This window comes from Danio aesculapii, chromosome 25 (assembly GCF_903798145.1).
Source record: "Danio aesculapii chromosome 25, fDanAes4.1, whole genome shotgun sequence".
NCBI classification, from domain to species: Eukaryota; Metazoa; Chordata; class Actinopteri; order Cypriniformes; family Danionidae; genus Danio; species Danio aesculapii.
The window spans coordinates 32,990,304-33,002,787 of record NC_079459.1 but is presented as its reverse complement, the minus strand read 5'-3'; the positions used below and the strand labels follow the sequence as shown (position 1 = coordinate 33,002,787).

Sequence of the window (12,484 nt, the reverse complement as noted above, 5' to 3'; positions counted from 1 at the left end):
TTGTAGTTTCTAAAGTTTCTAAAATTGTAGTTTTTTTTCTAAATCAGATATTTATGATGATGATGATGTTATCTAATTCTGGGCGTGTTTTCTTAGAGCTGATTGGCCTAGAGATCAATGCGCTCCTCTATATGTCCCGAAGTTCCGCAACGGATGGGAGCCGCCGGTGGAATTATTCCGCACGTCGCCATGGGAGACGGAGAGCATCGGTGTACCCAAATCTCCAGTACAGTCAGAATACAGGAGCAAAGAGGTGACAAATTGATGAGTGTGTGTTTATAATTAAAAAATCTGTCTGTGTAAAATACCGTCTCCATATTAAATCAGAATCATGTTTTCACTCTCGTCCATGTCAGTTCTTCGGATCGCAGTCATCGCCCTCTTCGAATGGGTGAGTTTGTTGTCAGAATTTGAAATTTTGTGTGTGGACATAGATTAAGTCTGTGCACATTTGTACCAAATTTGGTGTTATTATCTTATTCTGTTAAAAATTTACAGCCATGTGTGTCTATATTTTATATTATTTTCAATGGATCTGGTAAAGGTCACCTATTTTGGGAGTTTTGAGTAGAAATGCAAATGATGACAGGATGTTCATGTTTGTGTGAACTGTGTAACATACAGTACGTATTAAACGTCTGTTGTGGAGGATTTCATTTTCATCTTGTTCTTCTCACAATTCCACAGGTCTTATTCACCGTCTCCTGCTCCTCGGAAGTATGCAAAAATCCGCTACCACTTTGTGGCACGAAATGCAAATGAGCTGTCGGTGCTACAAGATGAAATTCTGGAGGTAAGAACAACATTAAATTACGTTTCTCATACTGAAAGCACTTCTCCAAGACAGCAGTAGGATTAATTGAAGCTCTAAAGCACATGTGCATCGATTTAAAAAACAAGTTACACGTTCAAGCACAGGACAAAAACTGTCAGTGTTGTAAAACCCATCATAAAAGGATCATATCTTACATACACTTTCACTAACATGATATTATACAGCACTGTTATCTAGTTACCTAGCTGGAGGTGCTGCGTAATATCAGTGCGCATGGTACAGCGGTAAACTTCCTTGATTATTACGCCAGATAGAGAGTATAGTTGCTAGCCATAGAAAGTAGCAACTTTCCTTTTTCTGTCTTAGTACACGATGTAACTACAGAAGAGTCGAGCTTTAAATAGGAAAATTTTGAGCGAGACGCTAACTGTCTAATCTGATTCAATGATCTATGCTAAGCTAAGCTAACAGAAGTGTTCCTGCCAAACCCGGAGATTGGCTTAATGGATTCAAAAATGTTTAAACTTGATTTACGAAGAAAAGAAAATGTAGTGTTTCTTTAAGGACTGATGGATGCGGGTTTCAGGTGCTGGAGGATGGTAAACAGTGGTGGAAGTTGAGGAACAGAAGCGGCCAGGCTGGATATGTGCCCTACAATATCCTGGATGTGGTCAAACTTGAGGACCCTCAAGCCATGATCGACCCGCCTTACAGTCCGGTAAAACGAAAAATGATGTAAATTTGCATTAAAATGCAGTATGTAGGGCAGCACTGTGGCTCAGTGGTTAGCACTGTCGCCTCACAGCAAGAAGGTTTGCATGTTCTCCCCATGTTGGCGTGGGTTTCCTCCGGGTGTTCCGGTTTCCCTCACAGTCCAAACACATGCGCTATAGGGGAATTGGATGAACTAAACTGACCATATTGTATGAGTGTGTGAATGTGAGTATATGGGTGATTCCCAGTGCTGGGTTGCAGCTGGAAGGGCATCCGCTATGTAAAACATATGCTGGATAAGAAGGCGAATTATTCCGCTGTGGCGACCTCTGATAAATAAGGGACTAAGCCAAAGGAAAATGAATGAATAAGTGCAGTATGTAGGAGTGATAACCTAGTGGTTAAACTAGGTATTGCTGTCTAAATTCAAAATATTAGAAAGTTTTATTTTTCTACCTGCGGGGTCTTCAAGTTTTAGAAGTTGATACAACAATTTAGAGAACTTTAAGACCCCTAAAAATTATTAAAAAGTCTTAAATTCCATTTTACAAGGTATTTAATTTTGTATAATTTTTGATTATACAATGTACAGCTGAATTTGTACTGAATTTACAGCCTGAATTTAATCTGCGAATATTGAGATGCTGTGTATTGTATGAAATCGATAAAATCCTGCTAGATTTGACGTCACGCTGCTTTGTTTACTGCAGTAACTGAGGCAACACTGTTATTCCTGCTGTTTTATAGGCGCCCCCTGCTGGATTATTTATATTCAGTCGATGAAGAACGTTTTAGTTCAGGATTAGTTTCTTACAATCAGCATTTAATGACTATACTGTAAGATAAAATGTTTGATGTTCACATGGCAAATGTTTGTAAAATTGGATTTGTTTGCAAAATAAAAGACACCTCATGTGCATTTTTATAACTCAGAATCTTCATCTCGTTTCGGAGGCTGCTACTTTCCTCTGGAGGTCGCATTTTCAGCCGCATGCATTAAGCAGCTTTTAAGTCTGACATAAAATTTGCATTGTTTTCCGCCAAGGCAACTCTGTGTGCTGTAAAATGTCATTGGTTAAACTGGCAGGGGGCTGGTTATAGAGGCGAAATCAGAGACAGTCATTCCGAGAGGTAATGCACATATTCAAAGCAGAATTACTGACTTTAGCATTGCTTTTCAGATAAACAAGTATGTTCACTTAGCATTATTGACGCTCAGCTAATATTTATGTTTGTAATATTTGAATTGTTTGCAAAATAAAAAACACCTCATTTGGATTTTTATAACTCTGAAGCATTGTTTTTCATATAAGCAAGAATGTGTTGAAAAATATAATTGGTTAAACTGGCAGGGGGCTGGTTATAGAGGCCAAAACAAAGACAGGCATTCCGACACAGAACGCTCATTTTTAAATGAGAGTAACTGACCCTAGCATTGTTTTTCAGATGTTTTATTAGGGTATTTCTATGCTTTAGAAGAGTCAAAACATTCATACAGCACCTTTAAAATCCTCACGTCTCATTGTTTTGTGTTTTTCCAGTCGTACCGTGGACAGTCGCCGTCCGGCTCGCAGGGCAACGATAAAGACAGTGAGTTCGAGCTGAATACAGAAGGTGAAGTTGTTCTGTGTTCAGTGTTGAATACGTTTCGCTGTGTGTGTTTTCAGGTCACACTCAGCAGATGGATAAAGTGAACGATGAGCTGCTCATGTTGATCACCGGTAATAAGATTCATCAGCCCACCAGGAACTTTAAGGTGGTCCGTCAGTCCGCAGGTCCCCTCAGCTTCGACTCCGGTCCAGCAGAGGTCACCAGCTGGCTCAACGCCAAGGGATTCTCCAAACCGTGAGTCAATAAATATAGACCTTTTTCTTAGAACGCAAAATTACCTGTTATGCTTTGTGTGTATGCGCAAGGAGAATGCTGAGAACTTCCGGTCGGCAGCTGATGCGTTATTTAATAAGTGTGACAAAGTGAAAATATAGGCTAGTGTCATTTTGAAATGACAGAAAAACACAAACCGTGGTGAATACAACACACTAAATTAAACCTAAACGGCTCACGATTAGAATCAACATGCTAATCAGCCAGCAGAGTATCAGTAACAGACTTTTATTGGTCATTTTTGTAGATTGCATGACTTACATACAGTACCTGTTAAGTTTCATGGCAGTAATCTGGTTTGCTCTATAATGCAGTGAAGTATTGCATGCACACACGCACTGTATTTCGGACAGCAGACATGGGAACTAGGAGAATGTTTTTCTTTCACGCTTGAATGACATCTGACAGATTATAACGGCTTTAACACACACCTTTCTAAGTTGTGTGTCACAAAAACGGTCCGTAATCCATTAAAAACTCTATTGAAACCCATTTTCGGTGCGCAAATTACCTGTTTTAAATGCTGTAAACGGAAGTTCTAACCATTCTACCGGAAGACGCTGGTCGCTCTGGTGCCCTCCATGCAACAGCCAAGAAAAAGGTCTATATTAAAATTGTATTGAGAACTTATGTCCATGAACTTATTGACTGAAATAAAATTCCTTGTTTTTACGCTTAAAAAACTATTAAAAAACAGAGATAAAACTTATTTAAAATTAAAACTTTTAAATTACATATTTTTTAGTATTAAATAAAAAATATTTCTGTTCAAAACTCAGCCTTCTAAATTAAAAACGTAAAATAATAAAATGTAATGTATTAAATGGCACAATGCCATATACATATATATATATATATATATATATATATATATATATATATATATATATATATATATATATATATATATATATATATATATATATATATATATATATTTAAACTATTAATATGTATTAGAATATGAGAAAAAAGTGTTTTATCTAATGTCTAGTTTTAAAATTGCATATTTTTTTAGTGTTTAAGGGTGCTTTCACACCTAGACTTTTGCTTCTTAACCTGGCGTATTTCCCCAGTTAGCGCGGTTCGTTTGTCATATGTGAATCCAGCAATCGCGCTCGGATCCGCAGTAAATCAATCGGTCCAAGATCACCTGAATGAGGTGGTCTCGGCTTGATTAAAATGAACTCTGGAGCAGATCAGTTGAAGTGAGAAAGCAAAACGATCCGAGCAAGGCTATATCACAGTGTATTATGGACATGTAATAGGCATATATATGCTGCTATATGAAGAGAGAATTATGAGTAGGGCAGGATGTCATTTCTACCTGTAAATGTGCGTTTTATGACAAATACGAAAGTGAAAACATGCTAAACTACTAACGAGAGCTATTTATCTGTTAGGAAAACTGACTGAACTGCAGTCTTTGTTTATCTGTTATTTCTCTCTATAATGTAAAGCCTATAAGTTGTAATTCTAGCCAACGGCTCTGTATGAGAAAGTCTTACCTCTGATTCATACCTGGTGACGATGTCTGAGAGTGTCACCATTTAAAATTTAAGCACATTTTTTCGCTTATAATGTCCTATTGCTCATAGTCATGAATTAAAATAAGGCTGCATGACAGCTGAGCAGGACTCTGCAAAATAAACTGTGAAACTCTGACCAATGTGAGGAGAGTTTACTCGCACGTGACTTTCAGCTACTTTGGTCCGTTAAGAAACTTTGCCGTGTGAAAGCGAACCACACCAAGAGCAAAGAGCAACACTGTAACATTCTGAATCCCTGTTTCAGAACAAAATAATCGATCTACAGGTGTGAAAGCAGCCCAAGTAAAGACTAATTTTTAGTTAAAATCTCAGTCTTCGAAATTCTTATAAATATATATAAAATAAAAGAACTGTATGTATTAAACGGCAAATTAGCACATAAATATTTTTCAACTATTAAAATGTATGAGGGCATCATGGTGGCGTAGTGGGTAGCATGATCGCCTCACAGCAAGAAGGTCGCTGGTTCGAGCCTCGGCTGGGTCAGTTAGCATTTCTATGTAGAGTTGGCATGTTCTCCCCGTGTTGGCGTGGCTTTCCCTTGGTGTGCTCCAGTTTCCCCCACAGTCCAAACACATGCGTTATAGGTGAATTGGGTAAGCTGAATGAGTGTGTATGGTTGTTTCCTAGTGATAGGTTGCAGCTGGAAGGGTATCCGCTGTGTAAAACATATGCTGGATAAGTTGGCGGTTCATTCCGCTGTTGCGACCCCTGATGAATAAAGGGACTAAGCCAAAAAGAAAATGAATGAATGAATAAAGTGTATTAGTAATTTATCTAATGTCTAGTTTTATTTGATCTTTTAGCTATTTGTTATGACAAACTATGACAAATGTATTTAAATAAATACAAATATTTCAAACTAAAAGGACTAAACTAAAAGTATTAATAGTGTAATATTAATATACTAAAAGTGTTAATATGATTGAATAAGTTATATCATTATACCATATAAAATAATATAACAAAAATCTAAAGTCAGATAATTATGTTTTAATTAAGAGTGTAGTCAGTTTTACAATCTGAAAATGTATTTTTGAAATTCACCCAATTTTTGGCCGCCAAATAAATTGACATTGAAAGAGCAGACAGGACATTTCTATGCAGTATACTAGCTCCTGCTGCTTGCAATAGTGCTACTGTGCTGTCATGGCAACGCTGGTAAAATGATGTTCACTGTCAGTAAAATGACTATTATTCAATAAAATAATAAATAATTATTACAAAGCATTTTCAGTTTTCGGTGCATCACTAATTTATTCAGCAACATTTATTCTCCTGCCGAATCATTACGCTTTCAAAACAATTAAAAATGTTAAATATGAAAATATATCATATGAGTTACTGTTATCAAGTCATTAAAGTTTCTGAAGTGATAATGTGTGTGTGTGTGTGTGTGTGTGTGTGTGTGTGTGTGTGTGTGTGTGTGTGTGTCAGGACGGTGGAGCGTCTGGGCATTCTGACCGGAGCTCAGCTCTTCTCTCTGAATAAAGATCATCTGAAGGCTGTGTGTGGAGATGAAGGATCCCGCGTCTACAGCCAGATCACTGTCCAGAAGTCACAGCTCGAGGTCTGCCCTCACACACACTAGCATATTAACCTAAGAATGTTTAGAAAAAATCCCCAGAATCCAGAGTTTACATCATGAAATCATGTCAAAAACAGTCTAGAAGTGAGAGTCGACTTCTCATAATTCTGAATGTGTTGCACAACTCTGACTTGCTCATTTTCTTTTGGATTTTTGCTGTTCTGATTTTTGTCATCTGTGTTGACGTGGGTTTCCTCTGGGTGCTCCGGTTTCCCCAACAGTCCCAAGACATGTGGTATAGGTGAATCGGGTGAGCTAAATTGTCCCTAGTGTATAATAAAAAATCTGATGGGTGTTTTGAGCTGAAACTTTACACACACTTTCTGGAGACACAAAAGACTTATATTAAATCTGAAAAAAGGGCTAACCTAGGTGCCCTTTAAAAAGTGTCATGTTGGGGGCGTGTCCACAGCTCGCTGATTTAGGGGTGTGTTGCTTCACATGTAGACTAGTTTCGGCTTCCCGCCCAACGTAACACGGGGGCGGAGCCATGAGCTCACCCGCTCTGTGTTTGCAACAGAGTCTGACAGGCAGACTGAGAGAAGGAGCAGGAGTGAGAGGATCAGCAATCAGTCGTACATATATGACTCGGACACAGACCAAGCAGAGAGTACAAAATCATTTGTGTCTTTGTGTAGTTTTACAGCCAGCTGTGTGCTAGTTTCAAGTACTGAGCTTGTACACCGAGACTAATAACCACACACACTGAATTAACTTTGACTGAGGCACCGGATGCGTCGCTCGAAGCCGCGACACGGCACACCAGACACTCTCTGTGGCGCGGCAGAAACATGAAGTGTCCCGAATCCTCGCGCCGTTGTGTGTACCCTGATAGAAACCTATGTTTAGAATTCTAAAACCCATGGTGCAGCATCAGGTACAGCAGCACCTAGTTAAGATCACAGGGAGCTTCTGGGATCGCGAGAAATGCAAACGGTTGAAGTATAAGGTAGACTCAATGAGAAGTACACATGTTTGCAAACCTACCTAAAGAGAGGTAATAGATTAGAACGATAATGTGGAGAATATTGCTCTTGTGTTGAGCCCAATGAGCCTTGCATCTAAAAATAGAGCTAGCGTGTTCCTTTAGTGATTTCGCTTCGACTCACGCTGAAAATGGCGGACGTGAATCAACAAACTGAGGATATGATGACGCGCCTGTCAATCAATATTGGTGGGCGGGGGGACCGCTCTCCTACGGAAAGTTGCGGTTGGTTCTGAAAACCGCTCCAATTGGTCCACCGTTTTTATGTTGTTAAATTGAAAAAAAGCACTGGGTGTGCTTATATCAGCCCAATATGACAGTCTATACACCATACATGCACATATGTCTGTCAAAACAGCTTGAAAAGTAGACTTTTCACCATGGGTGCCCTATAAATCTCGAATATAAATCACACAATTTTTGACTTTTTTTCAGACAGAGCTCTGATTTTCTGACTCGGAGTTCATTTCATATTGCCAAATCTGACTTTTTGCTCTGCATTCGTAGTTAATTCTCAATTCCGAGATACATTTCACAATGCCGACCTGAGTGTTAATGTCTGACACTGTTGAAGTTGGGTTTGGACGTTGCACAATTCTGACGTTTCTTCTTGGAATTCTGATTTTATTTCTTCAAATCTTTATAATCTTTGTCCCTGAGTTTACACCTTGCAATTGTGACTTTTTTTTACTCTGAATATTATGTTTACATGTTGTAATCTCTGCTCTTTCCAGTTGAATTGAACATTTATATCTCATTGTTATTCATTTTTGGAGGTTTGCTTTTCAGTTTTTACTTCTCAATATGCAATTCTTGCTTCTTTTTCTCTTGTCCTTTTTTCTTTAGAATCACACACTCAGTATTTTACCTCACAATTCACTTCTTCACCTTTATCATTTATATCTTGCAAAATCAGAAGTGCCAAAAACAAGCGATTCCTCCCTAAACATTTTACACTCAAAAGAAAAGATTCTCTCTGGCCGTACTAATCAGTGAACTTAATTCATTCATGTTGACCCAATGCAAATCGACTGGAATCCAGCATTTTTACATCGTCATGTGACATTATGAGAAAGATACAAGTGCCATAGTAATCAGTCTTTATTTTTTATTTACTTTCATTCTTCTAGAAGAGTCGAGGAGTTTCCGAGTTGGAGGAGATCATGATCAGGCAGCAGGAGAAAATCAAATCCACCAAATGAGCGTCGCCTGGACTGCCAATCAAACCGGCAACAGGAACCGTCAGCTCCAACCCACCAATGAACTTAGACAATGTAGATTTATGCCACAAGCTTCCGCGAAACATCTAATCCAAGAAATTTTGTAATTGTATATTTATTGTTGGTGCTTTTTATTGTTAGTGTACGTACAGACCTTATCATAATATATCATCATATACGTTCTCCCGTTCATGCTGAAAAAAACGTGCGCTTCTGTGACTCTTCTGTGACTCTTATTGCATGAAAACAACGTATCGGTGAATCTATTAAAAACATGTATCGGTCACTCAGAAATTAAAAATAGACAAAATATGATTCCAATATTTTTATTTTATGACCATAAAAGTTTTAGGAGGGATTTTTGGATTTACTGTTGTTGAGTTTTTCTTTTTGAGCAGATCAGCACAATTGCTGTTATGAATAAACACTTTACAATTGTAATATATTTTCACGTTAAAGCAATTTAGAAATGAAACATTTTAAGTTGAGATTAAATGCAAAACTTATTGCGCAAAATTTAGATTTAATTTGATGCTATATGTGTGTATATATATATATAAATATATATATAAGCACAGTTGAAGTCAGAATGAGTCGCCATCCTGTGAATTATTATTTTTTTTGATGGCTAGATCCCAATTCTACCCTTTAGCCCTTCCTCTTACCCTTACCCCTCGTTTTGCGCGTGCACGCAATGGGGTAGGGGTGTCTCAATTCTCTTTAGCTTGAAGGCGTAGGGCTAAGGGGAAGGGGTAGATACCTCTTCCAACGAAGATTTTTCAGGACTACACTCGAAACCAAGAGGTAAGAAAATTTCCCAGACTATACTAGCCACAGCGGCACCCGGAAGTAAGGAGATCCACAAATTAGTATGCTTTTGTCATTATTCCGAATTTCTACAGCAAACAAACACACGTTTTAATATATTCATAACCGCGTTCATGTTTTACCGTCATGCTTAAATAAAACACTAAAATAAAAACCGCTAATCACGATCTATAATCCACAATAACTCCTGTACAGCAGTCCCACAACATTGTCACTCGATGACACTGGAATCCCCTGTCAGAAAAGTCTAGTGGCTGGGAATGAGCTTTTTACAGTGTCTGCTATAATGTTAATGTTGTTTTCGTGTGTTTACCTTGATTAATATGGCCACTGTGTAAATACACACTCCAGTTACGATCTTATTGTCACGTTAGATCGTTATGATAACATAATATACGCCTTCAGTGATTTCCTGAACATAAATACTAGAAAAATAGCACAACTGGAATAACTACAGCAGTCGCCATCGTCTGATCTCATATGAAGCAAGAGATCGTGATGACATCTGATGACGTGTGCTGTAGTGCTGTCCCAATTCTTAGGGGTAAATTTTGAAGCCCTTTCCCTTAACACTTGTTTTTAAAGGCCAAGAGGAGGGTAGGGGCAGGGGCGCCGTTGGCCGCCATGGGGGTTGGGGGATATTGGTAAGTGTAGAGGGGGATTGGCGCGGGCCCTTGATAATGTTTCTGGGTTCCCCCTAAATGTATGGGCCCTTAGAATCTTCCTAACTCCAAAACATAGGGTACAAAAAGAGAATTGGGATTGGGCCTAACTCTTCAAATATTTCCCAAATGATGTTTAACAGAGCAAGGACTTTTTCACAGTATTTCCTATAATATTTTTTCTTCTGGAGAAAGTCTTATTTCTTTTATTCGGCTAGAATAAAATCAGGTTTTATTTTAATTTTTTTAAATCTTTATAAGGTCATATTTATTAGCTCCATTAAGCAATATCTTTGTTTTCAATTGTCTACAGAACAAAACACTGTTATAGATTGACTTGCCTGATCATCCTACCTTTAACCTGGTTAAACCTTTAAATGTCACTTTAAGCTCAATACTAGTATCTTAAAGAATATCTAGTCAAATATTATTTACTGTCATCATGACAAAGATAAAATAAATCAGTTACTAGAAATGAGTTATTAAAACTATTATGATTAGAAATGTGTTGGTAAAAATCTTCTCTCCGTTAAACAGAAACTGGGGGAAATATATTCAGGAGGGCTAATAATTCTGACCAACTGTATATATAATTTTCCCACTTGGTTTTGTGACCGTTACATGTTTATGACTGGCAGAGACTCACTCATATCTATAAGACAAGTTGTGAATGTTTTCTTGGGGTTTCGATGTAAAACTGTCTGTTTTCAAAGGAAATGTCCCACATAATGTAAATAATGTGCTAAATTCATGCATGTTCTGATGCTGATTGTTATGACGTATGAATGAAGCGAGAACAGTAAATTTATCAGATGGATTCATGCACGACTTTTCTTTCTCTTGTTATTAAGATTTATGCAAAAATCACCTTAATAAGGGGTTTAAACACAGTTGTGTGGTGACGGTGTCAATATAATCAGCTTCTAATGGTAAAATGTGTTCATTTAATTTTTAGAATCACACTTGATAAAAACACTGACATTTTTCCTTTGTACGTGTCATCAGAGGGAGAACGCCCCGCCCAGTAGTGACCACCTCTCCCTCATTAGCATACAACGTTAGTCTTGTTTTTGAATCTGCCACTGTGCTGGCACACAGGCATTTGTAGCTCCGCCCTCTTTTGAAAAGAGCACAATCTCATTTGAATTTAAAGCGACAGTCACCAAAACGCCACAATTAGGATTAAAGCCTAAAGGAGCAGTTTCAGAGAGTTAGAAAACATTATTTGTGTGGTATTTTGAGCTGAATCTTCACACACACTCTCTAGGGGCATCACAGACTTATTTTAGATCTTGTAAATGTGCATAGTAGGTCCCCTTTAATACACATAAAGAGGAGAATTATTAGCTTGAGAAAGCCACTATTCCTTTATTCTACATAAACTTATTCTTCTTCTTCCGTCTTTTGAGATTAATTTTAAGTTGTATCTCCTCCTAAGCCTTTCAAGCAACTTCAAACTTTCAAACTGGTCTGTCTCAGGTTGCTAGGTCATTTCTAACTGATCTGACTTTTTGTTATCCGAAAAACGACCCAGAAAATTCCTAAAAGTCCCACATCGGGTCAAATTTTGTGCGCTCATAACTCTGCATCAGACTGTCCTACAAACTTAAGAATGGCCTCATTTAACTCAGTCTAGTCAGCAGCCAACCACTGATGACCTATAAAATTCCTAGCCACTCCCTAGCAACCAATTTCAGCACCCTAGCAACTGTCCCATAGACTTCCATTGTAAAAGACTGTCATTGACTTAACATTGAGTCAACCTTTGTGAGCTCATAACTCTGCATCAGACTGTCCTACAGACTGGAGTCTGGCCTCATTCAACTCAGTCTAGCCAGCAGCCAATCTCTGATGACCTTTAAATTTACTAGCCACTCATTAGCAACCACTTACAACACCCTAGTAACTTTCCCCTAGACTGTGACTAGCTGTTCTAACACATGCTAATATTTCCAAAATCCTACTGCGATGCTAATCTTGCTAGAAATATGCTAGTCATGCTAGCACATGCTAATTCCTGCTGGAGTCATGCTAATTCATGCTAGAATCATGTTAACAACGTTAGAATCATCCTCACAACATACTAATTCATGCTAGAATCATGCTAAAATAATGCTAACAACATTATAATTCATGTTGAATCATGCTAACAACATGCTAATTAATGCTAGAAACATGCTAACTACATGCTAATTCATGCTAGAATCATGCTAACAACATGCTAATTCATGCTAATTTATGTTAGAAACATGCGAATTCATGTTGGAACTATGCTAAC

At 38.0% G+C, this 12,484-nt stretch overlaps 1 protein-coding gene across 1 annotated transcript in view; it reads left to right on the top strand.

Annotated features, from left to right (window-relative positions):
- The window catches only part of eps8l2 (EPS8 like 2), a 56,240-nt gene extending 47,334 nt beyond the window's left edge, over window positions 1-8,906 (top strand). The window contains exons 12-19 of the mRNA XM_056452075.1: window positions 97-253; window positions 357-391; window positions 688-793; window positions 1,362-1,493; window positions 3,031-3,079; window positions 3,157-3,334; window positions 6,361-6,493; window positions 8,627-8,906. Coding sequence (XP_056308050.1) covers window positions 97-253; window positions 357-391; window positions 688-793; window positions 1,362-1,493; window positions 3,031-3,079; window positions 3,157-3,334; window positions 6,361-6,493; window positions 8,627-8,698 — 862 coding nt within the window. The 3' untranslated portion in view covers window positions 8,699-8,906. The remainder of the gene's footprint in view (window positions 1-96; window positions 254-356; window positions 392-687; window positions 794-1,361; window positions 1,494-3,030; window positions 3,080-3,156; window positions 3,335-6,360; window positions 6,494-8,626) is intronic.
- Window positions 8,907-12,484: the final 3,578 nt, after the last annotated feature.